This window comes from Opisthocomus hoazin, chromosome 1, assembly GCF_030867145.1.
Source record: "Opisthocomus hoazin isolate bOpiHoa1 chromosome 1, bOpiHoa1.hap1, whole genome shotgun sequence".
Lineage (NCBI taxonomy): Eukaryota > Metazoa > Chordata > Aves > Opisthocomiformes > Opisthocomidae > Opisthocomus > Opisthocomus hoazin.
The window spans coordinates 141,480,038-141,507,401 of NC_134414.1; the positions used below are offsets into that span (position 1 = coordinate 141,480,038).

General features: G+C 35.9%; 1 protein-coding gene across 2 annotated transcripts in view; it reads right to left on the bottom strand.

The window, feature by feature from the left end:
• Positions 1-1,214: 1,214 nt before the first annotated feature.
• The window catches only part of BMAL2 (basic helix-loop-helix ARNT like 2), a 38,964-nt gene continuing 12,814 nt past the window's right edge, over positions 1,215-27,364 (bottom strand). Inside the window, exons 4-17 of one of the 2 annotated variants that reach the window (XM_075439226.1) lie at positions 25,340-25,378; positions 22,535-22,692; positions 20,411-20,490; positions 19,565-19,657; positions 17,614-17,731; positions 16,648-16,791; positions 14,776-15,016; positions 13,723-13,829; positions 12,999-13,149; positions 12,073-12,128; positions 11,166-11,274; positions 5,750-5,837; positions 3,899-4,007; positions 1,215-2,639 (exon numbers count right to left, since the gene is read on the bottom strand). In XM_075439226.1, coding sequence (XP_075295341.1) covers positions 2,503-2,639; positions 3,899-4,007; positions 5,750-5,837; positions 11,166-11,274; positions 12,073-12,128; positions 12,999-13,149; positions 13,723-13,829; positions 14,776-15,016; positions 16,648-16,791; positions 17,614-17,731; positions 19,565-19,657; positions 20,411-20,490; positions 22,535-22,692; positions 25,340-25,378 — 1,630 coding nt within the window. In that variant the 3' untranslated portion in view covers positions 1,215-2,502. The remainder of the gene's footprint in view (positions 2,640-3,898; positions 4,008-5,749; positions 5,838-11,165; positions 11,275-12,072; positions 12,129-12,998; positions 13,150-13,722; positions 13,830-14,775; positions 15,017-16,647; positions 16,792-17,613; positions 17,732-19,564; positions 19,658-20,410; positions 20,491-22,534; positions 22,693-25,339; positions 25,379-27,364) is intronic. The other variant, XM_075439237.1, reaches the window with a different exon arrangement.

Below are 27,364 nucleotides of genomic sequence, written 5' to 3' on the forward strand. Positions count from 1 at the left end.
CTTCATATTTAAATTCAGTATTAAGTACAAGTGTCAGCAGAAAAACAGCAGTGCATCAAAATAACATTTTATTGACCCGATTTAACCACATCCTCTGATACCCTGCACCATGCCAAGAAAAAAAAGTCCATATCTTACTAGAATTTTATTGTTATATGAACACAAATAAGCACATACTATCTCAACTGTATTAAAAAATATGTATTAATTTCATCATCAATATTTGTAAGTGACACTTTCTTGTAAGACTGTTTTAAACCAGAAAAATTCACAAATAGTAAAGGGAGAATCTAATAAATGAATTGAGAGCCACGATATTGATCAATGACTACAAAAGACTCAAACTTCCTTTGTTGTTTTGTTTGGTGGTTGTTTTTTTTTTTAAGGGAAATCCAAGAAGAATCCAAAAATAACGGTTTGACTCTACACGGTTATATAAATCTTGTGAAAGAAGTAATATGCTCCTTCAATAACAATATCTGCACCATTTTCAAACTAATCCAGTCAAGGAAGAAACTATGTTGAGGAAAGTCTGTATAATTTTAAGTTATTTATTTACTCATTTATCTGTTAGCTACAGTATTTCTTGTTTTGTTTAGAATTTATTTTTACCTTAATGCTCAAAAAGCATAGAAAAGAGAAAATGCATTTGACAACGGCAAAACCTGAAATTCTTAAATTTCATTTATACAAATAGAATTCTATTAATTCTTAGAAAGTGCCTGTTTATTTTTCTCTCTTTGCTCCACGATATAGTCTAAAGTTAATCTTTTGTGAAGAAACAGAAAAGTTTATTCTAACAAAGCTAATGAACAGATCATTTTGGCCCCATGTCTGTAAAAAAAAAATTTGAGTGCAGGAAATCACATGCAAGTTCAATGCAAAAAATCTACAGACTTAAAAATAATAATAAAAAAAATCCAACAAGCCATTCTAGAAAACCCGGACAAGACGTCAACAAAAAAATTCATCATTTGCAAAACAATTCCTCTCTGTAAGAAACAAGGGTGCTCTGTCAAAGCACAAAAGTCAGTGGATGACGAAATCCAGGGTGCGTTCAGGACAGGGCAGTCGCCCAGCAGCAGGTGTGTGACATCTAGTGGCTACCACATCTGTTTGCTCATCCACTCCAGCCTTCGTAAAGAGATGTGAAACAGGCTGCCTAGTGCTCACCTTTAGTGTCAAAACAAACACCACAGTGCTTAGGCAGTACCTGTGTTTAAATGTCTGTATTAAAAATATGCACCTGTATCAAACATCTTCAAATGCTTTCCTTTCATTACTTGAATTAAAAAAAATCCACAGGAAAGCTATGCTCTTACGATATACGATCGATGCAAAAATTTCACTAAACTTTTAAATACCAGAGATAAAAAGATCCACTTTATATGTTAATGCTATATTGTTCTAATACAGCCTATTAAGTGCCATGTTCTGGAGTAATTTGCTGTAACTGGGATACTATTCTTGCAAAAGCCATCCCCCCAAAGATCATCCTATATGGCATTTACTTGCAGGCAGCACTATATTACACAAATATTTTAAAAAGTCACAAACTCAGGCAATAGAAAATCACCCTAATCTCTCAAACAACATAGAGGCTATAGAAGCTACTATACAATTTTAATGTTTTTTCACTAATAGACAGTGCCAGCCTCACTCTGGAACGAAGGCAATCTGTCCAAACTTCTCTAGTCAGTGAATCACCTGTGATGAGACCAAAGGGCTTTATCATAGTTATAGCACTACTCTTCCTAGGTTCTATGCACTGTCCCTCTAATAATACATTACAAATAATACAAAATAGTAATTCATATTGTTGCTCTTCTCTTATACCCTTATCATGTTTGCCTACTGGGGAAGTGACTATTTTTCTCAAAACATTCTGATTGCTATGGCAATCCAATTCAAACCCTTGCTCCCAGAATGGTATGCTTTATTTTCACTTTTGACTACAAAAATAGCACTTCTGAAAAGGGCAAGGAATCACAAACTGCATGATTTGATAATTACAATACCTTATTTTACAACTGTAGTGTGTGCAAATCATCATTTCAATGAAATTTAATAGTTACAAATATTCTTAAACTGTGTAAGTACAGTAGGCTCTACAGACATGGGTAATCAATATTCTACCATTTGAAACAACAACAATAAATAAAAGTTTAAGTATTAAAACTAAGAAAAAATATTCCTGTACATTGTACAGTACATTTTGGTTAAAGCGTCTTAGCAAAAATATAGTAATGTGTTTTAAGCAATCCAGTTACAGATGGTTCAATATTAAAATTTCAAGGTTTCCCCATCATGAAAAAAATATTGCATTTTTCCACAGGTGCAGCAGAAACTGTCTCTCTCTGAACAAGGCTTCAGTCTTTAAAAATAGATAGACAGTAAGTATGAATTCAAATGAAACATTAAAAAATTATAATACAGTACTGAGGATGTACGGTCATTGTGCATTGTAGATTTTACATTCCTTCTTATTCCGAAAAAGCAAAACTAGAGAGCCCATTGTATATCACTGAGTTCAGCTGGATCCCCAAGTCCTCCATCAGCCTCCAAGTAATTCATAAGAGCTGTCATAGCAGTGTCATCATTTTCACATATTGCATCAAAGTCCAGCTGAGAATTACTACCTATAAAATTATTAAAACATCAGTGTATGCAGTGCAAAGCATGAAGCATATGGTAACTTTCAAAACATATTTGTTTTTAAACAGCACCTTCCTTTGAAGTCCTGGCAAATATTTACATGCAAATGTTTTAAAAAAAAAAAAAAAAATTAAGTAATAGAAATAATGGCTGTCCTCAGACAATTATCAGAACATATATAACGATGTAAGAAGACTGAAGTCTTGCCAATCGATTGGACTGCCTCCAGCTGCGGTGAAGTTCATGTCACTGAAGCAGAGAAACTGCTTTCTACCTTACGCCACTTCAGTGGGAAACACAATCATGTACCCGAATTCTGATCTGATGTACGATCTGATGCTAGACGAACTCCTGAAACCTTGCCATGTGTTAGCTCTAGAAATCAACACTATACCTTTGCCTTTAACAACAGTAAGGTAAAATGCTTTAGCTCAAGTATCAGTGAAAAACGTTTCCTTGTCAATCTTGGATAAATGTTGTTGGTTTGGGGTTCCCCCCCCCGCCTTTACCCTTATTTGAGCATTAGCTTTTTTTTCCTTTGGGTGTTTTTATATATAAAGGGCTCATAGCTATACCAGAAGAGAGCTATAGGTTATAAATACTAATAATAATATAAATAGAGCTCTAGTAACTGAAATAAAAGTAGGAGACTGAAAAGTTTCTAAGAGCCAAAATACAGGATAAGCATAACCATTGCTTTTATAGCACTTTGCCTTTTACGTTGAAAATAATACAAAGGCATTCTCCTCTTACAGGGCCAGGGAAACCTATATCCAGGCAAACTGCTGCCTTAGTGCATGCTTGAGGGAGGGGAAAGAAAAAAACAACATTTCTTTCTGAAACATTTTGACTAGTTGTTTGTACTGACTATTCATAGCTTGCAGCTGAGAAATAGATAAAGTGCTAAAAAGGCGATAGTTCACACTGCACTGAAATACTTCTCCTTATCCATCTCTCTTTTCTGGAGAGAGAACTACTAAGTACCTAATTAAAACTGTGGCATGCAAGAACGCAATGGTAAACTTCTGTTACAGGATATTATTTTTGTCATGAGAGCCTATCACTGATCAAATTTGGCTGTTTGCCTCCCAGTGCTAATCCATCTGTTTTAAGAGTCCACTCCTCTTTACATAGACAGACAAATGTCTTTACAATTTATACACGATTGTAAAGTGGTGCACTCAAAAATGACACTATTTATCCCTTCAAGCCCCAAAATATCCACAATAGAAATAAATCTTACCGATGAGAGGTTCATTACTGGGAAATGGAATAGCACCCTGGTTTTGTTCTGAAGTCTCTAGAACTTCTGTTTCTGAAGGACATAACTCAATCAACTCTTTGTTTGGCACCTGAAAGAACAGAAACAGTAAAATGGACAGAACTAAATCCTAAATTTAGTCACAATTACTACATCACAGAAACATTATAAATTGCTGTCAAAGTATTAAGAACTAAATAGTGCAAACGAAAAATATGCATCAACAGGCAGATCTAGTACATTTAAAAATAATTTTTTTTTGGAAGTTCACATAGCACTGGACTTGACGTAAATAAAAGGTGTAACTTACACATCTATCAAAGGTACTTCACAGTGATGGCATCTGCTTTATTGAGGGTCTAACTCAATATTCAGCAAATAAATCCAGCACAACAAGTTGTACTGGTATATACTTTCCATGTCCAGTACCATAAACTACAAATTCCCAGTGACATCATGTTTGTGAATGTTGACACATTCTAGCTAAAAGATAAAAAAAGACCCTCATACCTCCCATGTTCTATACACATTAAACTATATGAATTATAAACTTGTATATTTTCTATCCTTTTGCATCTTGTTACTGTCATGATAAAAATCTAAGTAATTTTAAATTACTTTCTGCACTTCGGAAAAACAAGGCTAGCAACAACAGAGATGAAGTCATCCTAACCCAAACATATAAGAAAGTTGGTTTTTTTTTTCCATTTGTTTAATGTAACACATACATGTAACTTAGCAGGACAATTTTCTCGGGTTACCTAGCTCGTGCATATTCTACTAGGAAATTAATAAAGTTGAAATACTTTACACGAAAGCATGTTAGGAACAAATCAGATAAAGGCACAAAATAAATAAACAAAATAAAGCACAGAATAAAGAAAAACCTTCAATGAATACAATGCAGTTACCCTTATGATAAGTTGCTACATGATTTAGAGAGTTCAGCATACATAAGTTAACCAACTATTAGGGAGAAAGATCTGTGGTGAAGCAGGCACAAACTGACCACAAAAAAGGAGGAAGCCAAAACAATCCCTAGTCCAGAATCATTGGGAAATGAAAATTGCAATGGGAAGATAAGCTGTCTTTAATTGGAAAGAAATTTACATTCAAAGAAGTGCTGACAGAGAAGTAAATGTCTGTTCATACAGTGCACAATATATGACATACAATATACCTAGGTAAAAACTACGTTAGTTATTCCATACCTATGGTCAATAACTCTGATAGTTATAGTTTGCGGTGTTACCAGCACTACTAGGTTAGCAAAACAGTATATTCTGTCCATGTTTACAAGATTACTGAAATATCTTCAAAGTAAAAATTTTAAACATTTCAAAACTAAGAACATACAGCACAGATTTTTAAGAGAGTCTTCAACAACATTAAAAGTACAAGTGAGAGAAAACAAGAATTGATATTGTATTTAGATTGTCAAACTGAACAGGTGGAAACATTTTTAGTCTCTGATGGTTATTCAGCAAAAGTTTTAATGCAACTCCAAATGCAGCAGAGTCCTCATCACTTGAATCACACTCATATTCAGCATATTTGTAGAGCTTCAGCAGAGATCCTAATAACTGAGTGGAGACTGCAGTCCTCTCAGCCTCGGGAACAGCCCCTTAAGGCTTGAACTGATGCTCCTGTAAGTTAAGTTGGAAATTCTTCTGCTGTCACATCTCTCAAAAAGACTTTCATAGCTTCCAGGTAGTTGGAAATACCTTACTCATTCTCTCGCAAAAAACACAAGTCAGGGTAATTTGGTTCAAACGTAGGCTTGAAACTATCTGACAGTAACTTTTAGATTTTTATAGGCAATGACATACTCACATCGCTGCAGTTTACAGTTAAAGCCGGTGAAGGTGACTTTCTCAAAAGACGTGATGGACTTAACTCCCCAGATGGTGAAGAATGCAACCTAAAATTGTATACGTTTAGTTGATTTACTGAGTCATATTGATCATAAACTGAAAAATAGCCTATGTGTTGCAGAACCCACCAGACCTCCCCAGTGACAAAGCATGAGCCAGCTAATCTGAGAATGTTGTCTTAAATTCTCCCAAAGATTCTAAAGTCTCCTGCTCCAAGTTTCGATAACACAAAAAGCAGAAGAGATGAATAAAGACCATGGGTCATAATTACTTGAGTACACTTTTATTCTTCTGTTGAATCACCAGCACTGACAGACCAAAGAGTAACAGGTTTCAGAATTATGCATGCTGGGACATATAGGTACATTTCAAATACATACAGAATACACACAACATAAGGAAGTTCTGCTAAATGGTGGAAAGAAAAAAACCCACATCCTTCCAATGCTCCCTCTACTATTATTTTGTTAAACCTGTCTTTCCATATTTTCATAAAATTGCAACTAAAAATAAAGACCACTTGTTTGTTACCAGATTTCTTTGAGATACTGCTCATCCTCCCTCAGTAAACATGCCAGATATGAAGCTAACAGTGACAGTGTCGTGCCAGGGCCCTTTGGACAGCTTGCTCCCACCTCCCCCTGCTCCTCCTGATTCCCAAAGGACAAGGCTACAGAAGAACTGGGGCACTCTGGATGCTTCTGTTTCCGTCCCTTCCTCAGATCCGAAACATGACAAGGGATTGGAGAAAACATAGAAAGTGGGTGAATAAACAGCCTATCTGAGTTATTTGTGTGGAGTATTTGTTAGTTCCCTACATTCCAATATCCAGTGCACCATCTGATAAGCAGTATTGCCGCCTCTAAAAGTTGGGATGGAAACTCCAGATTGAACAGATTTATAGCACTGATGTAACTGAAATTAGCATAAAAACTAACATGTAAACTGAATTAGCATTGCTAATTCAATTTGGATATGCTTGTAAATAGCACTGTAGGCTTAGTCCTGAAATTTTTTAAATATTTGGTGATGCCTGATGCACAGCTTGAGAACCATCTGTGTCTTGCCGATATTAAAAAAAAAATACAGAGAGCAGATTCAGGTAGCAAATGCACTCATCCTATTGGATTATGTTTGTAGTCACAAAGGTATTTGATGAAAACCAGCTGGTGTTAGCCTCTGTTGATCACTCTTTGGTCTGATTTTGATTGCCTCCGTGTGTGCAAGATAGTAACTTGACTTCACAGAAAAGAAAAATGGTGAAATAGCATGCAGTTCTACTCTTTGGCTGGAAATAAATACAGCATTGTTCTCAGCAACGATTCTGGAAAAGTGAACTACATCAGGGTGCAAGCAACTATACCTAGACATCTCCAGAAACATTCAGTTGTTCCTGATGAGGCCTTCAATGGCCAATTGTTTTCGTAAGCATCTCTTCCTTTTATAGAGATAAAACCCAGTTTATTTTCCCCCACGATACAGGACTGTAGGATGAGAAAGACGCCAGAGATCTCAGTTACACAGCGCAACTGCTCCTTTCCATAGCTGGCTTCTTTTCAGAACTGTCTTTTCTTTGGACACAGCTTACCTTATTCTGCATGACTTTGCTCTTAACCCTTTCTTTCACCTGCATAGTAACTTCTTGGGCTATTAGTTTCATCACAACTTTATTTCTCAATTTCCAGTGTCCATGGACAACTGACTGAAACAAACACACCTGCACAAGACCAAAATGGCTCAGATCACTGTAGCTGAGGAAGCTGGCAAGCAAAACATCTTTCCTTTCAAAATCTTGTGATATTCAGTCTGCTACCTGAGAAATAAGATGACTGTTCCCAAAGAAAGCACCATAATGTTGTTTTATTTACTAACCAGTGTTCAAGATGTCAACATAACCAGGAAAAACACTAAGTTCAATCAGTTATCTGAAGAATTAGACAACCTGAGGCATGTGCTCATCACTGCCAGCACTTCCACAAATATTTGTTCTGGAAAGTAGTTCCTTGAATCCAGAATTCGCAGGTTCTTATCCCTCCTAGCAGCCTCACTTTTTAAATTAGAAGCAAGTCTGAACTATCACTGTGATCTTCCTGAAAAGATGTTTTGGTAAATCAAACAAACTGAGGTGAACATCCTGCTGCCTTAAACTGCTGCTCCACAAAGCAGTGAAGCCGTGCTTTACTTATATGACGGAATCAAGACCTCCACAAAATGAATCTCTGACAGGTAGGGAGGTATGCATCACGAGCTTCAAACTTATCATAGGCACAGGCAGAAAGAAAATTATCCAGTGTTAATATTATGGAAGTTGAACTTTTTGATAAATAAGCTCAATTTCTGTAAGGTCTGTAGCGGACTAGAAAAATCTACTCTTCTTCTGGGATCAGGAAGGATATGAAATAATAAATATTCCCCTGAAATATCCCTAAAGAGGCCCCAGACATACCTGCCTCAACTGTACAGCTCAATTCCATTTGAACAGACAAAAAAAAAAAAAATCCCCCTCTTACAAAAAAAATTTCTCAAATCGAGGAGATTATTTCAGTACCATAACCTCTTCTCTAAATTCCACAATTCTGTCTGTTGTAATGGACTCTTCTGTTTCCTATGATTAAAACAGATGGACTTTGCTCTCTTGTGACCAGGGCAGAAATGGGTTGGTTTGATCTTCACACAAAGCTCACAAAGTTTCCCTCTGTTGCTTAGGTAGATCCTGTTCCTGAAACTGTTGCCTCTGTAGCAACATGAAGAGAAAGAGCACTGCTTGTGCTTCATAAAAACACCAGGATTTTCAACAGCTACCTTAAAAGAAAACTTTCCTAGGAACTCACTCACTCTTTCATCATCCAGCAAATTTATTATTCATCTACTTAATAAACTGGTTTCCTTAAACTGGTGACATGTATGCTCACATGGATGACTATTGTCAGCAAAGGTCAGGTGATCTCAACGCAGAACACCACACTGAGCCGAGTGAAGCACCTAGAACATGAGTCAAATTAAGCTCTTGGACCATGCCTGGATATTTACCATCAGAGATGAGAATTTCCACCAACTTACTTCAGTCTTCAGAAAGACATAACAAAAAGTGACTCCCCTTCCCTCTACAGGTGGTACTGATGAGAGGACGTTAACAATGGCATATCAGAATGTAACACCCCATCTTTGCTGTTGAGGATATCCATTCTATTTTTGCTGCCAGTGCTTTTCCTCCTCCTTGCTGGATAATCCCAGCAACCTGCCAACAAGCTGTGGGATGGATATTTGGGGTCTTTTTTTAGTAGCAATCTTCTCATTCTGTCACTAGTGTGTTTATTCTTTTCTTCCTTTCATTGAAAACAAATGATTCTCTGTGCAATTTGACTATTCTAATAAAGGTTTGTAACTTAACTGTTGGAAGGCAATTCCAAAATACTAGAAACAGAATGAGAAACACCTGCGACTATCACTTATCACACTCTTAAGCTCTGACCATGGTTTTTACTGTTTCAGAAAATTAAATACTGCCTTCTGATGAAGAGACAGCCGAGAAGACAATCACATTGCGAAGAGATCATGTGTAATCCTGGACTTTAGCATGGATTTACAAAGGGGAAATCACACTTAACCAGCCTGACAGCCAGCCAGCCAGCCCTGGTGGTCAAGGGGGAGAACAGTATCCTGGGGTGCATTAAGCACAGTATAGCTATAACTGGTTGAAAGAAGTGATTGTCCCACTAGACTCAGCATTGGCGTGGCTTCACTACGGGTACTGTGTGCAGTTTTGGGCTTCAGAATATGAGGAGGATATAAATATATTAGCATGAGCCCAAAGGAGGGCAACAAAGATGGTGAAAGGACTAGAGGGCATGACTTACGAGGAACAGCTCAGGATACTAGGTGTGTTCAGCTTAGAGGAGAATGAAAGGTAACCTCATTACTGTCTACAGCTTCCTCATGAAGCAGAGCAGAGAGGGAAATGTTGATATCTTCTCTCTGGTGTCCAGTGACAGGATGTGGGGAATGGCTTAAAGCTGTATCAGGGAAAGATATTAGCAAAAAGACCTTCACTAGGCGGATGATCGAGCACTGGAACAAGCTCTCCAGGGAAGTGGTCATGACCCCAAGTCTGTCGATGTCCAAGAAGTGTTTGGACAATGCTCTTCAATATATGGTTTAACTTTTAGGTTACCCCATGCAGAGTCAGGAGTTGGACTTCACGATCCTCATGGGTCCCTTCCAACTCAGGATATTCTATGCTATGACACTATTCCTAATACCTCTACCATTGTTGCCAAAACTGGCAGATTCAACATTACTACTGTCTTGCAGGTCCAGTTACAAAAGTGCCAGTGGAAAGAACTATATGGGACCTTGGAACACACTGCTCTGCAGACATAAAAAATTCCTTGGTGTTCCTTTACCTGGAACTGGAAGTATGAGATCTACAGTCTGAGGGACGGCTTCATCATCCAAACCTAACACTTACATAACTTATCCTGTGCTCACAAGATCATAGTACCATCCTAAATTTGACCTTAACAAAAGTGGTTGGACCTTCTGATGAAACCTTAATTCCTCAAAGAGTTGTGACTGAAAACACACTTTCTGCGGATGTGCACCCCAAAGTCCTGGAATAAAAAATGTTCTTGGACAACAAATGCTGATACTCTATGTCGGTTTGTACTATAATAACCTCTCCCTCTATAAGCAAGTCAGGCACCACTGTGGGTGCACAAAACAAAAAATACATTAGCATATCTTCACATTAAAATTTCATTTCTTCCTTTCAGATTCCTTGGGTATGCTGTGTAGCTGCTAAAACTAGTTAGTTTAAAATGGTCAATCTTTACTTAACAATTTGACCCTTGAATCACCCACATGGTGAGGGGTTTTTCATCTATGGCTGGGTACTGGGAAGGAATTGTACTATCACTTTAGTCTACGTTCAGGACAATACAGACTATGAAAGCGCTCCACTGGGGACTGTTTCAAGGAAAGTTTTCCTAGCAGAGCGACACTATCAGAAAAATAAAAACACTGCTCACAGACAACTGATTTTCCATTCCCGAATGGTTTATCTACCCATTTCAACATCATGTGAAGAAGCTGCATCACAGTAACACTTTTGAAGTCAGGGTTAAATAATATTTTCATTAACAAAGAAAATTGTGTGCCCTGAACAAAACTATTTGTCAACACCAGTGATGTGTTCTGCCATGCGTGAGACTAACATTAGGTTATAATTGGTATCTCATAATGCCACTGCTCAACCTAAAAATATTTTATACATGTAACACAATAACAATGAAACTTGAACAACCCCCACATAATCACATATACCTCTCCTCTATCTTTACTTAAAAGCGTAATGTATGATGTTAAGCATTCATTACCTTTGCAATTCTAATATTTCATTTGCAATTTCGGTTCCTATACTTCCAGCACCAAGAACTGTTCCAGAGGACATTCCAGGTACACTTACTAAAGACTGTTTTAAAGCATCTATAGTTAAAAAAACAAAAGAAAACCTTAAGTTTGTAGCAGTTTCATTACACAGCAAGAAACAATCACCCGAAGGATTCATTTTAAATTAGTTTTTGTCCTGTATCTCTTATTTTTAGAAATAAAATTCCTTAAACACTAACTCATGGAGGAGGGTGTTGTCTCATTTGAAATATAAATATAAGTGAATAATTTATTTGTGAAAATTGCTGATTTCCAGTAATAAAATTAGCTTTAATCATTACCACCACCAGTCTCTCACAGTCAACGCAAAACACATGAGAAAAATCTCTTGGATTTTTCACAAACTGAAATCAATTATTAAAAGTGAACAATTTCAAAAGCAAAAATAAAAAACCTTATAGCAAGATGACAAAACAGCATGTAGAAATCACAATCCATGCACAGCAGAAAAATTAACAAAATACGTATAGATATCAGCATCACCCTATATTCTATGGGTAAACTCAATACAATTGCATTTCTTCAGAAAACCAGGCAAAATATTAAGAGAGTCTGCGACAGAAGCAGAATATCCTATTAATCAAAATCCTAGCTATAGCAGAAGCTGCTAGAAGGGAAAGATATGCTATAAGCCCTTCTGATCACTGTTACAGGAATTATATGACTCAGGATGCTGTGAGTAACCAGAAATTGTCAGCAGAATTAGCTTTGAAAAAAACTAACCCTTCCTTGCACTACAACCTAAAATAAAAAATTTCCTGAATTGAATAAATCTAAAATTGTAATGATTGATCAGAAGATGCACCTATGATAACTGTAAGAAGCGACACTTGCCTTCTGCAGATTGGGAACCATAGGGGACGTGTTCTTCAGCAGACTCGTTACGACCTCTGATATTCAAATAAATAAAAAACCCAAACAAATAATCAGCCAGTTTTTAAAAGGCAAAACCCAGCATATTTATGTTTTATTTCAATAATACTTTACAGAGTAAAACCTAACATCCTGTTCCTGCTGGGAAGCACAGATTGTCTTAGCTGCTCTTCTCTGTCTTCTTGAGGAAAAAGGACATGGGCCAAATAGGTGGGTGATGTTGACTTAAGACATGAACCATCTACAGGATGGGTAAAATGCCCCCCTTGACAACTTGGTTTAATGGAAATAAAACTCCTTTATCACCCTTCTCAAAAACCCAGTCATTATCAAAGATCCTCAGTGTCATTGGAACAATCCAAATTATAGCTCCAGAGAATGAAAAAGAAGAATTAAAAATAAAAAAAAGGATTAAACACACACATTTACTGTCTCACAGGCTCCTCCCCTGCAATTCATTTGGAGAGCATCTTCTTGTCCTGCCTTGCATTTCTACAATCTATCAACTATGCTTCTCTGACACATGGTAGGTGGGGTAGCACTTCAGATTAGCTCAACTGACACATGCAGTCTTGTAAAGCTCAGAAGGAAAAGCAGAAGTAACGACACTCCCATTTATTCATACCTACTTTTCTTAAAAGGTCCTTCCTTTCCTCCTTTGATAAGAAACTCTTTCATCTCATTTTTTCTACTACCACAGTTTTCAGAGTAACTGAAAATAACTGGTAAATGCAAAAAAATGTTCTTCTGAGCTACTCCACAAATTTTTGTGCAATGTTTATATTTTCTAGTCTTGTTCTGTTTCTTAAACAGGTTGCATTCTCTTAATGCTAACTGTAGTTAAGACCAAAAAAATAACATGGGGAATCATATCATGAATTACTTACAATACCACAGTGTTGTTTGATACAATGTACTCCAGTTCTTTGGTCCACGGATTCATGAAACTAAACCACTGACTCTTCAAGGTAATGAAAGTCCCATCTTTTGCTCTAAATTTGTAGGAGTTTGTAAATACTTTTTCTTTATTCTGTAACACTAGATAAGAAAGAAAAGTTGAAATCATCATGTTTATATTTAGATTAAAAAAAAATTAATCTGTTTTATAGTATCATAAAACGAAAATGCCAGAAATACCAATTAAATACCAGAACAACTGACAGGACAGGATCCCTACTAAAATCAAACTACATTTTCAGCAACAATATTAACCTTAAATTAAAGCCCAAGTACTAAGTTTCTGCAAACAGCTAGAAAGCAGACTCCTGACTTGGTGAACTTTCATCATCTGTGTCTTTAACGACACAATTAGGCACTTTTGCTCTTCATGACTCCTTGCTCATTCTTACAAAGAATTGAAGCAGAGGGTTGAAAGACGCACTAACATCATTCCCCTGCGATTAAAGCACTGCACCAAGATCCAAGACAACAGACTTTTCTTCTGGCTTTTATTACAAACTTTATACTGGCATGGCTTAATGCAGTTGTAAAAAAGGACAATGCTAAGATTGTTTCATGTTATTCTCAGCTTCCAAATTTTCGATTTGTGCTGTTTTCACGTAGCAGTTAGATGTAGCTGTATGTAGTCTGGGAGGACCAATTATTTTGTACCTTCTTTATGTTTTTCAGCTAGATGATTGTGATCATCTTGATGGCAGTACTCGTAACAAGAAGTTCCTAGAAGCTCTTGTGGAAGATACCCTAAAATTGCTGTTGCACTGTTAGAAATAAAAACATGAACTACAGCAGATTCAAACAATTGCAAAGCTTGTTTTCTTCAGTATCAGATAAAGCAGAAAATTAGTATTTCAAGAAACAGATACTTGTGTTCGTATTTGGGAAAAAGATACAGGATTAGTATAGCTCTAAACCAACAGGAAACCTTATTCACTGCAAAATTATCCATTTGCAATGAATGGCAATTAAAAGACAAAATAACAGTGTTTAAACATGCAAATCACATGTACACACAAAATACTTATCATCATTAGGTCTTCCCTAGCCAGTCAGGTTACTGGTCACACATAATGAGTCATTCGAACAACTCAGTAGCTGAATTTTGCTCTGTCACTTTAAGGAATAGGTTAAAACTGACAATTTTAGATGAAAGACAAGATGACTGAAAGCACTCAAAAGGTTCCAGTGACAACGATGAAATTCAAAATGCAAGCAGTAACTCAGTCTACACAACAAATAAAAGTCAGTTTTAGAAAGCTCAGTAAACAAGAACTTAGCTTTCACTTCTAATGAAATAATTTGGTACTTCATTCAGATATAATGTATTTGTTCCAAATAGTAAGATTTCAAGAAGTAATAATTTTTGGTTAAGTTTTTATTACTTAAGTCATATGCATGGCTCTGAAGCTCTAACTCGAGGTTTTTCTTTATGAATAAGTAAGTATGTAAGTGCATTTTATGACATATTTTAATCTTGCTAGCTCACCTTTTCCTGTAGGACAACACACTTACTTTTATACATTACTTTTTATTATTGACAAAAACCCAAAGCCCAAGTACTCCTACATTCAGATTGAACCACTTCCTGTGTACTGCACCTAGAAATCCTATCCTGCTTGAGAAATTACAGTTCTGACAGAAAGTATTAGAAAATGTAACTAGTGGTGTCATTTTCATTTTCTTTTCAATGAAGAGCAAAACACTTACCACTGATCTACATAAACAAATTTTCCATCCATGGCAAATCGTGTAACAAATTCTGTTGCTTTGACTTTTATCTCTCCACTCTTTCGTGGAACAATATAAGGATGTAACCTCCCAATTGCAACAAGACAGTTAAAGTTACTACTGTCCTTTTCTACGTCATTTTCCTCTTCTACTCCCACCTCATTAGGAGGCCAGTTCTTCATATACCCAGTACAGTGAATGGTACAGTATTTTCTGTGATCTAATAAAAAGAAATAAAATAAGAAGCAAAAGTTCAAAAAGTAAACTGAATTACCTTTTTTATTCCATTCACCATGAGACCAGCAACTATATTTTTATGCTTACCTACAAAAACTGCACAAGGCTATCGATAATTTTACAGAGTATTTTTAAAATTAATTTTGTACTACTTAATTTTGGCTTACCTGGAGAGAGCACTTCTAACCCTATGTAAGATTTAGGAAGATGTTATATGTGTTGGCAGAGTTCAAACAGTCTCACAGAAACAAAAAAAAAAAGTAAATCAGCAGTCTGGTAACTCACGGATCACTTTCTCTGTATATGGTTTCACGTGTATTGTAAACTAAACTGAACTAGAGAGGCACTCTGTAGCTTCCAAATTAATTTAATTTTGTGAACATAATGATCTTAATATACGCTTACTGCAATTGCTAAAAGAACCAGTCAAGAGAACAACCCAGCTTATTTTCTATTTATGTTAGGCTTCTGAACTCTTCAATTTTCTGGAACATAAATATTTTAATAGTCTTAAATTATAGCATACACTGTCATTCATTCCTATGTCTGGTAGACTCTGTTGCCTACATAACATGCAAGCACCCTCATACATAGAGATGACATTATGTGCCCTAGACTATCTTCAAAAAAATTGCCAAAGTATTCCCAATATCTGTATTCTGAACAAACTATGCTTTACATAGATTTGACTGCATTAACCCTATCAACTACAGAAAACATGTATCAACTTTGTAAAATAAAAAATTGAGTTATCTTACTGTGACTTTGTCACAGTTTCTTAGATTTATACAAATTCTTCTCTCTCCAAGTCAGTTGCCATATCAAGAGAAACCGTATTCTATTTACTTACAATGACAGATCTATTTTAAAATTTACTATTGTATGGTGTGTCTCAACAATAACAAGTTACACTGAAAAACAAAAGTAGGATTTTTTCAGGGTCAAACAATTTCAGCACACCTTTGCAAAAATCAATACTAAGGTATTAAACAAAAGCTGGAAACTGCATTTTAAAAAGAGTCATTCACTAATAACTCAACAGGTATATTGCTGTACAGGTCAGTATAAACTAAAACTAAAACTAAGTAAATTAAAATTCTTGGAAAAGTTAATGGAATTACACTGATAAATTAACTTTACTATTAAAAGCAAAAAAAGGAAAATGTATACTTTTAAAGTACATACCACATAAAAATAAAACAGAAAAAATTTGGTTTACTTGCTTTTTTCCCTTCAAAACAGTAGATTTTGCAGGCCTTATTCACACAGTTATCTTCCAGACATACGTTATTTAGTTTCAGTCTTCTGATCTGCTCCAGTGTTTTCAAAAATTTCCCTGAGACTTCTAAAATTTGACTACAACAGACCATGTGCTGCTCCTAAACAGCCACTGTAACTCAGGTTCCTCCCTCCCTCTTTTCCAGGGGTGAATAGGGAGGAGAAAGAGTACAATTAGACTGCTTTTCAAAATGTGTCTCCAGTACATATCTACATTTCTCTACAGCTACTTTGCGAACTCAGTGATAACTACAAAGTCCACACTACTGACTCAGAACTTAAATGTAGCAAGTTTCAAGACAGAAAGCCCCCACTGCATTTACACTGTTTGAATACCTTTCTTCTTTGGGTTGGGCAAGCACTCCTTTTCTTCTTTGACTGTGGTCCTACCACATTTTATCCGACAGAAGAAGGAACGTCGAGCACCAGAATTCAGTCGAGCTGGTCCAGCTTGAAAATCTGTGTGTACTTGCAAGCCAGCTTACAAAAATTTAGTAAAGGAGTTAAAAAAAAAAAATCCAACAATAAAACCTCACAATACAAGGCCTTTTCTTCATTTTAGCTTCCAGTACATTCTCCTTACTTCTTAGTTGCCTAAATTTTGTCCTAACAATTAAAAATTAAAAAAGTCTAATAACTTAAATAAGGCAAAGGAAACACAACTGTCACACATATTCCAAAATTAAAAAGAACTAGCAAACTTTTTTTAAACCCTTCTTGATATTTTGAATGGTATTTTAATAAATATGCTTTATAAACTTTCAACTTCTATTTGGTACAAGGAAGAACTGCAAAGATGCTTATAAAAGCCAGCTATAAAACAGTGATTAGCTGCATAGTACATAAGGCTTTCCATATTAGAAATAACTGTAAACAAAATAAGATTTGGTTACATTAGGATTGACACTTAGCATTTTCAGAGAAGACAGTGATTCTTGATATTGAAGTATTTTATCCCATGTTCGACTACATCAGGTCTTTTGTATTGACAAGACCTATCAAATACAAGAAAAAAAGGTAGTATGCCTGGTAGGAAGAATGTCAGACACATCTTGGTAAATGTTTAACAATACAAATTTCACTCATTCTTACTATCTAAAAATAAATTCTTTTCTGGGCTAGCTTTTAAATTGTAACCACATTCTAAGCAGCAGATAAGCACTAAAATATGTTTGGTTCATAGAAATTATACCTCAAGTTTGTACAGCCATGCACACACGAACACATGAATGCATCCTGCATAACAACTGGATTCATTAACATGCCCTTAAAAAAATCTGAGCATATTCAAATATGACTTACTTTTCCCATCTACGAGCTTCTCCCTAGGAGAGACATCCGAAGAAGAAAGTTGCTCCTTAACTTTTGCAACATCTTTTGGATGCAAGTAATCAAACAAACTTTGTCCAATTAAACTGGCCTATTAAAAAAAAAACCCACGGCCAAAACCCCAAAAAAAAAGAACCACATTGTTTTAGAATAGGACTCCACACATATTACTTATCTGAGAAAGACAACATTTTACACCATTAAAAAAAAGTCAAATACCACAGTTACTCTAAAAATCAATATATTGATCCACATTTAATTTGCCCTTACTTAATATTATTTTTATAAAAAGAAAGTAGTAAAATCAATTTGTTACTTCCCCTTTGAAAAACAGCAGATCTAGTTGAATATTAAAACACAGTTCTGTAAAACCAAATGTTTTATCTATGGCCATAATACGATTCCTAATTCTAGCCAAAGACGGTTATGCACAAAATAACTCCACTCACAGATCGTTGGGGAGGGGAAGGTAAGGAAATGGGAAGAAACATTCCTGCTAGCTAATGACTCGGAGCTCTGATTTGGTCAGACCAAAGAGCATCACTGAGCCAGGAGCTGCCTGGGAGCAGGGGTCAGCTCACTTCAGCACTCTGTGGCAGGCGATATTTGCAGGAATCTCTCCAGCTGGGATCCATTCAACCTGCTGACTCTGATCCAGAGTAACTGGTCTGCTGCACTACTGTAGGCAGCACTACTTTCTTTTGAAAAAGGAAGGAATTCTCACAGAAGTGGGCTAGTTTTGTTTTTTTCATTCCTTACCTTCACCACAACGGGTCAAATCAATGGGTAGGAAAGAGCTGTGCTGACAAGCAGTATTCTAGATTCAAACTGGAAATCATTTTGGGCCCATGCCACTTTCTATGTGATCACTGCATACAGAAAGGGGAGCACTTTCCAGTAAGCCAGAGTCAGAAATGGGTTTAATGAAAAGCTTCTAAGAGAGCAGGATAAACATACAGCCTCTTTCATCTGCCCAGTCCCCATCTAACCCTAACGCAAAGGGAAAATGCCAAGTGCCACTGAGAAAGACCAATAGCAGCCTTGTCAAAATACATAGGTGTAACAAACAGATTACACTGCAGGATGGGATACACAATCTAGAACTAAATTAATGGGTGAAGTCAGTCGTGTTCTCTGAACCTCTTTGTCTGGTAGCAGGTATTCTAATGTGAGAGACTCCAAAAGGTGCTTTTTAGTCCTTGAGTAAATTCAGTTTAGAAGGTTTTTTTAAAAAAGGTAACCTGCTTTATGCTGGTTCGCATAAGATGATTCATTTCACTTCAATTTAAAATGATATAGTTTTATTTAAAAAAAAAACAACTACAAAATGGAGTCCAGATTGGTTACCCTTCCATTTCGAAGAAAATGAACACAGCACAAATGGTTTTAAAGTTATAGAAGTAGACAGATGGAAGCATTGTTTTAGCCTCTGTTTTTGGAACAGCAGTCATAGACACATGAAGAATTTATCATGACTTGATTATCTGTAGTAATAATTGCCCATGCTGTTAAATGTCAACTAATTGAAGGTACTTTATTTTTGCTACTTCTCTTATTTTACAGGCTAAGCTAACTCACAGTCTCAGTCTCCTTCAAGTTAAAATCACTTCACCATTTAAAAGAAAGTCTCTTGCAGACAGAAATTAGAATATCTTCAAATTATCCCTTCCTCTCAGACTAGCAATTTTCTTAAGGATGATCAACTGAAATCTGGTGCTATTACTCAGGTCAGGAACACTAACTGTACTTGCAAATATTTTGTTGCATGATATTCAGCCTTACTCTGAAGGAGGTTAAACCAAAGAAATTCCAAGAAACGATATACAAGGACTGTTTTTCAATAATATACAACAAAATGTAAAAGTTTAAAAATTGCTAAGAAAACGCAAGGTAAAAGCAAATGAAGTAACTCAATCATAACCACCTGATCATAATTAAGTATTTTGCAAACTGATTCTGAGACAAACAGAATTTTTCCTCTGTTGCATCCAACCACAAACAGGAATCCATCTGCAGCCTGAAAATATAAAGATACTGTCTTTAAAAACATGCAATGATTATTGAGGACTACAAGGAAGCACACTTTTAAACCTGATTTTTTTAAATTGAGTTATAAATCACACCAAAAAGCAATTAAGATTCCAAGGACCAAAACAGACCTTCAACTACAGACAGCTAAAGTTTATTAAACACAGCTTTGGGAAAAGAGGTGGCCAGCTGCAAAACAGCTTAACTTGGGAGTCATCTTACAGATCTAGGCAAAGTCTGTTATTGCAGCAAAGGAAAAAGAAAATAGTTGCAAATGAGAAAGGGTAAAGGGGTGCAAGTATATGACGAAGCGTGAAAACATGAATAAAGATTTTCTTTTGGGTATTATTTCTACATGTTTTTCAAAGTACTACTTTAAAAATTTAAATGAAGGAGAGCAAACAACTGCAAGTATATTAACACATACTTAAAAGTATTCTCTGTACTTCCATGCAGACTTCAATATTAACATAAAAATTTCTCTGTGTTAAATATGCAGATTGTATACAGATTCATTATCCCTTCAAGGGCTGCTGTCTGCCATGCTCACAAATCATCTTCTGTACCCCTTTATGAAAAAATCTGTATATTGTACAGAGTTTATAAACCAGTGCTTATCAAATATATCAAAGCACTTGCTTAAAGAAAAAGATGGGGAAAAAAGCACTCTCCAACTAAAAACTTAAGTTAATGCCAAGCTTTAATAAGCATATCATTTAACTGAGAGTTTCCTTCCACTTACTCTAAGGATTAACTGTCGGACCTCATCATCCTTTAAAAATGAAGGTTTATACCGGACTTCTGTATAGGAGCTAGTGGAACCTGGAGAAAATAGATTATTTGTAGACACAATGTCAAAAGTTATATTTTATTAACATAGTTATATTTGCTTTGTATTTTATAAATTTTCTTTGCAACCACAGCAGCTGAATAAGAAAAAATATTTTTAAATTCTAAAAATATTAAAAACTCATAAAGATATAGTGGTAATGAATACAGGCACACAACCAGTTTTTTCTTGACCTTTAATTAGCATAAACTAAGGAAACTTCTGTTCAGATATCTCTAACATACTGCTACAGAAATGGTATTATGAGAACTGAAGTGTCTAGAAACATTCCATAGGCCTATTTCAAAATCCTTAACAGTTGCTGAATCTGAATAATTCAATACCCAACAACACAAAAAACACTCTATTGTAGTTAAATTGAATGTCTCACTAAACATAGCGAGACTTGACTTACTACATTTACTGTTCTAGCACCTGCGGCAGTGCTCTAAAATGTTTTTTAGCAATTACAAGCATTTCTACAACTTTTTCCAGTTATTTTGTTTGAGGTAAATAGCAGCTGAACTTTCAGCATTCATTATAATTCCACACAGTATTTTGTATTTTCTTAAAGCATTTGTCTTAAAAATACACATAACAACTGTGCTGGATGGAGTCCAGTTTTCATATCATATTGTTAAAATACAAAAGTTCAAGCCCAAGATTTCTTGTAGATGCTTGTTTAAACTGCAAGTGCAATTACTGCCCTCCTAGTTCGTACATTACTTCTTTACACAAAATTCTCAGCCTGCTTGGGCCAACGGGCCTCTTGAAATCCTTCACAACCTACATTATTCTATGTTCTATCACTGTCAAGTTAGTAGCATAATTTGTTTCCTACACTCCTGTGACTTAAGACTAAGCAGGTTCTTATTAGATATGTTTATTCATAATCGTATTTTTTGCAATGCAGATAGTCTTTGATCTTGGCTCAAAGTTGACCAAATTTTTCTTCTGAAACAGTGCTACCAAAAAACCTGAAATCTTGTGTGCTGCTGATAAACCATGCGATATGCAACTTGTATCTGGATATAATTTTTACCATAGGAAAAAAGGGAAAAAAATCCCAAAGCCTAGCAATAGCAAAAGAAGAAGAAAAAATATATCCCGTTTTGATCCCGACACTAAACCATTCACCAAGATCCATGATTAACTTTGATAGCTGACTGCAGATATAAACTTCTGATAACTCCTTTTCTTGATACTTTCTAATACTGCATAGTGTTGAAGACTTGAAGGTAATCAAAGTCATCAATGATTCTGTTAAAGTACATTTTGTCTTGCAACATCCCTTTTGACTACTGTTCTTGCAGACTAAAAAACAAGTCTGAAAGATGATTATGTCCAAATGCAATTTTTTCTTTAGTTTTACGCAAGCGGTTTTGGTTTTATGAAGTTACACTGTAAAAGACTTAACCTGTCACTGAAGAGATTTCTCTGTGCTTCCCACCACTGCAACTACTTACATCAGTTTCTTCCGGTAAGCATTTTTTTTAATGGTCTGTTTCCATGAGGTTGCAAATTTCAAAGTCAACAGATCAACGTGAAATTCCAAAACAGACACAAAGGGTTGATGCAATCACAAATGCGGGAATAACAAACAGGAGTATGAAGACCATTTGCTTCTCTACTAGCAGTATAGCTGTTCGCATCAGTACAGCACCACAGGTGTTACTGCTACAGAAAGTGTGATGGAAAGCGCAGAGACGACAGGACACATTTAATTTGGGGCTTGGAAAATAATGCAAGACAGACTTGCTTGATAGCTGTAATTTTTAAAAAGAATCAGGCATACCCTTAGCAGACAGAAAACATCAGACGCTGAAGGCTGGCTTTTTTCCTGCTATACTAAGCAAAAAGAAGAACTTCAGCTCTGGAAGCTACAAACATGCAAATTTAAATGAAGAACACGCTCAGAACTGAATTTAGCAAGGAAATGTGAAATAAATGACCTTTGATTTATTTAACGTCAGAGAAGATGCACCGTATAACTCCTGATAGAACAAGGACTTTCAGGATTAGTTTCCCAAAACCCACCTTTTAAAGACTTTAAGTGTTGTACAGCCATCCGTAACACTGTAAGCTTGTCTAGCTTCCGTGCCATGGGATTGCACTGAGGTATCATAGCAGACAATTCCTCTATCAGATTATTCATTTTGTCTCTTCTTCGTTTCTCTGTTTGACTGTGAGCCTCTCTAAGAAGAAAAATAATTTAAGAAAGATGTAGAACACATGATTTTCCCCATAATACTCATCAACTCAATTTTGGGAAAGGAACATATCACAAGAAGTACTACTGAACTGAAACAGCTTTTCACACACTACTTGTATTTGTCAGTTGAATTGGAATCATTTGAACAAAGCAGAAATGGTCACAATAATGACATGAAATATTAAGGGGAAAAATATATCAAGAAACAGTTTGACTATATGAGGCAGGAACAAGAGGCTATGAAGACTTCGAACAGTTAAATTCTTCTTGTGACCCTTGTTACCTTACTGTACACCAGAGAACTTCTGGTGTCATTAGTAATCACTGGAAGACATTTCTGCTCCCTGGCCCCATCTCTACCTGGCCCGTGTAACTAAGATGGGGTATTCATTCCACTACTTTTTTTTTTTTAAACAAAGAATGCTCTAAGCACTTGCTAAGGTATCTCTGAACCCTGTTTTATGCAAAGTCACAACAATCTGAGGTAAGCAATGTCTTCTCGTTATCTTGTTACCTTAAAAATTACTCAGATTGAAGACAGACAGAAACACAAGCATTTATTCACAGCACAAGCAACAGACAACACATTTCTATGCGCTTATAGGAGATGTACTGGAAACTAAAAGGAAAGGCTATGCCTCATCTAATTTTACCAGAGGTATTCCAGAAAGCTTTCCCCTTCATTCACCTGGTAAGGTGGTAGAAAGGATTTCAGCCTCTGTGCATACCTTGTGTCTCAGGTTTCATCTCCTGGTAAGCCTCTGCTCAAGAACTCAACCACAGAAAGAGAGCTTCTCTTCTCGGACAGTTTTCATCTGAAAACCTCTTTAAGGCACATGAAAGTGCACATCACAAATACGTTTGTATCTCAGGTCACTTTTTCTTTAATTCTTTTTAATGGAGTATGTTAGCTTTTCTAGCTGATCTCCTCCCCTCGAACATCCTCTAGGAGATCAAGAAAAGTTTAATTCATTCTATTCCCTCCTTACCCAGAAGACAAGCTAGCCACTCAGTTAAAATGAAGATTATTTTCCTTTCTGATTGAGACCAGACACAGTGGTAGTTAACCAAACTGATGGGCAACATGTTTTGGTTAACTGATCTCCAAAACACTTACTCTTAGGCATACTGTAACAGAAAGCATGAAAGGTAATAAAGTTAACTATATCTGGCCTGTTGAGAAAGAACAAACTACAGTTTTAAAGACCTAGTCTTCCATTATTTTATTATTTTTCCCCAAAATAAATCCCTCCTCTACACAAATAATTCTGGGTCATTCATCCAAGCAATTAACTTTTCTCTCTCTAAAGCCTTTTTCAAAATTCAGTTTTGTCAGTTATTCTCAGCTCTGCAGGCTCACCCAACTTTTCCTTTGTGTCAGGTAGGAATAGTCAAGTAATATATTGTGTATGCTCCTTGAACTGTGAACCTCAGGAAGACAGACACAAACATTTGGGGAAAGAGAACAATCTTCCACATCTCTAAGAGTCAAGAAGAAGTTACAGAAACCTAAACAGGTGGATGCAGAAACTCAGGTGATGACTGGATGATTCAAAAAACCTGTTGTTACATTCCCCAGTTACAAAGGGGAGGGAAAAAAGCAAGTTCTCTGATAAACTTGCGAAAAGAAACACTGGAGGGAGATAACTGTTAAGCAAACCTTTAGAGTGTCTTCTAATTATTTTTTTTTCCTCCAACTCATGAACCAAAACTTAAAGAAAAAAAAAATTAACGATACAACATGAAAGTTATTAAAGCAATGTACAAAACACAATCTTGTATAGCAATCTGGGACATTCAGTAAAGAAAAATGAACTTTGGAGTTAAATAAAAAAATAAATATATTTTGGAACAATCATTTCTTCCCTTTAATTTAAATTACAAGAACATCTCATAATTATTAGTCAGTCTACTGTATAAACAGTGCTTTTGACAGCAGAGTGGATTATGTATTTCTGCTTTGACATCTCTGCTCACATGACAAATTAAAGACACTTATTTTTAAAACAACTTTATAAAACAGCTCTAGTTTTACCAAGTGGCTTGTCTATAGTTTAAAATATTTGTCTGGATGAATCATGGCTGCATTCAGTCACACAGCATTTCAAATCTTACAAGTGCCTCATGTGAATTTCCATTTGCATTCAGGTAAGATGAGAATTCAAAGCGCAACGGCAAACGTTGAGTAATTGCCTATAAAAACACTTGTTCCAGAACAAGAATTCTTTGCCATGCTTTAGCTGAATCCATCTTCATGTGGGATAAATTTTAAATACCTTCAAGTGTAGACAAATCTAGAAAAAACAGCTGTCAAATCCATACAGACTGAGGATCACCTCCTCCCTTTATACATGATTTGAGTGTACTGCATTTAATTCTCACCTTGAAAATTCTAACCTCAGGTTTTTGTTAAAGCATCTGAGACAGTCTGCAACACAACTTTCATTAAAATTAGTAGAAAATAAAATCCTCAAGGAGGCTCTAAAACTTACTATACATTTAGGGGGAAACAGGGTAAGTTTACTGTTAAATATTTGACAGTTTTAATGAACAATACCCTCAAACCCATATTTTACTATTGTGAATCCTAATATTTACTAGCAGAATGTACTTTTACTGAAAATTAGTACCTGAAATCTTTTATTTTAACATGTTCTTCATCTTCACTCCTACAGAAAACAAGATACAGAGTTTTACATTGCATATTTGATACTACACGCTTCTTTCCTCCCAGAATTCAAGAAGATATACAAAACACTACAAGTTTACTATGGCTCTAAAAAAAGCAAACCCACAAAAATTCCTAATACAAACATGATCTAGCAAGTGATGCATAATTGAAAGAGACCAAAGCGTAACTTCCAATATCCATAGTTACGTGAACATATTATGGGGATATTTCATAATTACAGAGCTATTTCTACCCTAGAGGAAACAAAATTAATGGAACATTCAAATAACCTAAGTCCAGGCTCGCTTGTTTTTTATATTTAAAATTTTACAAGACAGATAATCTATTAGTGTTTTTAATTACAAAATCCTATTGTCAAAAGACAAAAAAAGCAACCCTAGCCTAGACTGGGCCTAAAACACACTTTAATTGCTGATGGTCAAAAAAGGTAAAACTTAACTATTTTCTCATACCATACAGCAATGACTGGAAAGTCTCAGTAATAAAATTGTAAATGAAAGACAATTACAGTGCCTGTATCACAACAAATACTTGGCAGGAGCAAAACATAAAGGATGATTCAAACAAGGGCAATGATCTTTTTTCTTCCCTAAGATCACTGGATTCTTCACCACCATCTATTGAGAACTTCAGAACGTGGCCTAACAAGTATCTTGACAATTCAGTATGAACGGTTCGGTACTTGCAGAAAGGCAGCTCCCATACTAATACTGGTTATTATTTTCTTTAAAAGAAAAAATGGTACAAATATTTTTAATCTTTCTACAGCAGTTCTTCAGCTTTTTTAAATTCAGCTGTGGAAACTTCTCATGCAGTACTCTAATCTCCACTCCAGAGGAGAGACCTGCTAGCCTATGACCATTTGAGCAGAGGCCTATGTTGTAGCAGAAGGATTATAAGCAGACAGGCCACTCAGTCCGCAGCTGTTTCCTAAGAGGAAACAGAAGTAGGAAGTAGAAGGACAGTTGGAGATTACAGCTTTAGGAAAGACCCCAAAAGCTGCTTCCACCTGTAACTAAGCACTGACCCTGGCAAGGATCCAGCAGCCAGAGCCAAATTAACACACGATTCCGAGACCCAGCCCTTTCACCTGGGATTTCACTGGAACCCAGGAATCTTCTAGACGGTCTGATAAACCCAGATACAGGAGCAGGCTGGGCTCACAAGACCTTAGGACTTCTCTTCAGTGAAACTGTTTCAGATTTATATGAGTTAGCAATAAATAATATTTTCATTTCTTTTCAAGAGAAACTTTTACCATAAATGCACATATACTATGAACTCCAACAGAAGTTACTTTGTCTGACCCTAAATGGAGAGGTAAGGGGGAGCCAAACCAAATGCAATGCATCATGTGGCCTATTAACTAACTCTCCTTCTCCCTCAGGAGCAACTCCTGGGGAAGAAAGTAGAACAAATTCCCTGCAAAAGCAATCAGTCCCAGCCTTCAATGGATTTATACAGCCTCTGTCCTAACAGATGTGTTGTTACTGATATGAATAGCTAGGTTAAAACTACCTGGACTACGTGAACAGGGGGTGAAATTCTACCTTGTAGCTGTAATGTAGGTATACTTCATTGATACCAAAAAGAACAGAATCTATACGATTCAGGAAAAAATAAAGAATACCACCTTTTCCTTTATTTTCTCAATTCATTTATTAAACATACTTCCCCATTTCTTCTCAAATGAAAGCAGAGGTTTTAAAGACAGAAGATGAATATTTTATTAAAACTTTTCCATCATGAGCGCCACAGGAAAATCCACAAAGAAATAAACAATTTATCCCCAAAGAAAGATTTTTATACCACCCAATAAGCCACGCACCAAACACTGACTACAAGGATAAAAAAAGAATACTGCACAGCTACGTATAAACAAATGTATTTTCTAAGTAAGGCATTCAGGTGCAGAAAAAGAAATCACAACAGAGTATTCATGTAATTAATAAATATCCCATAA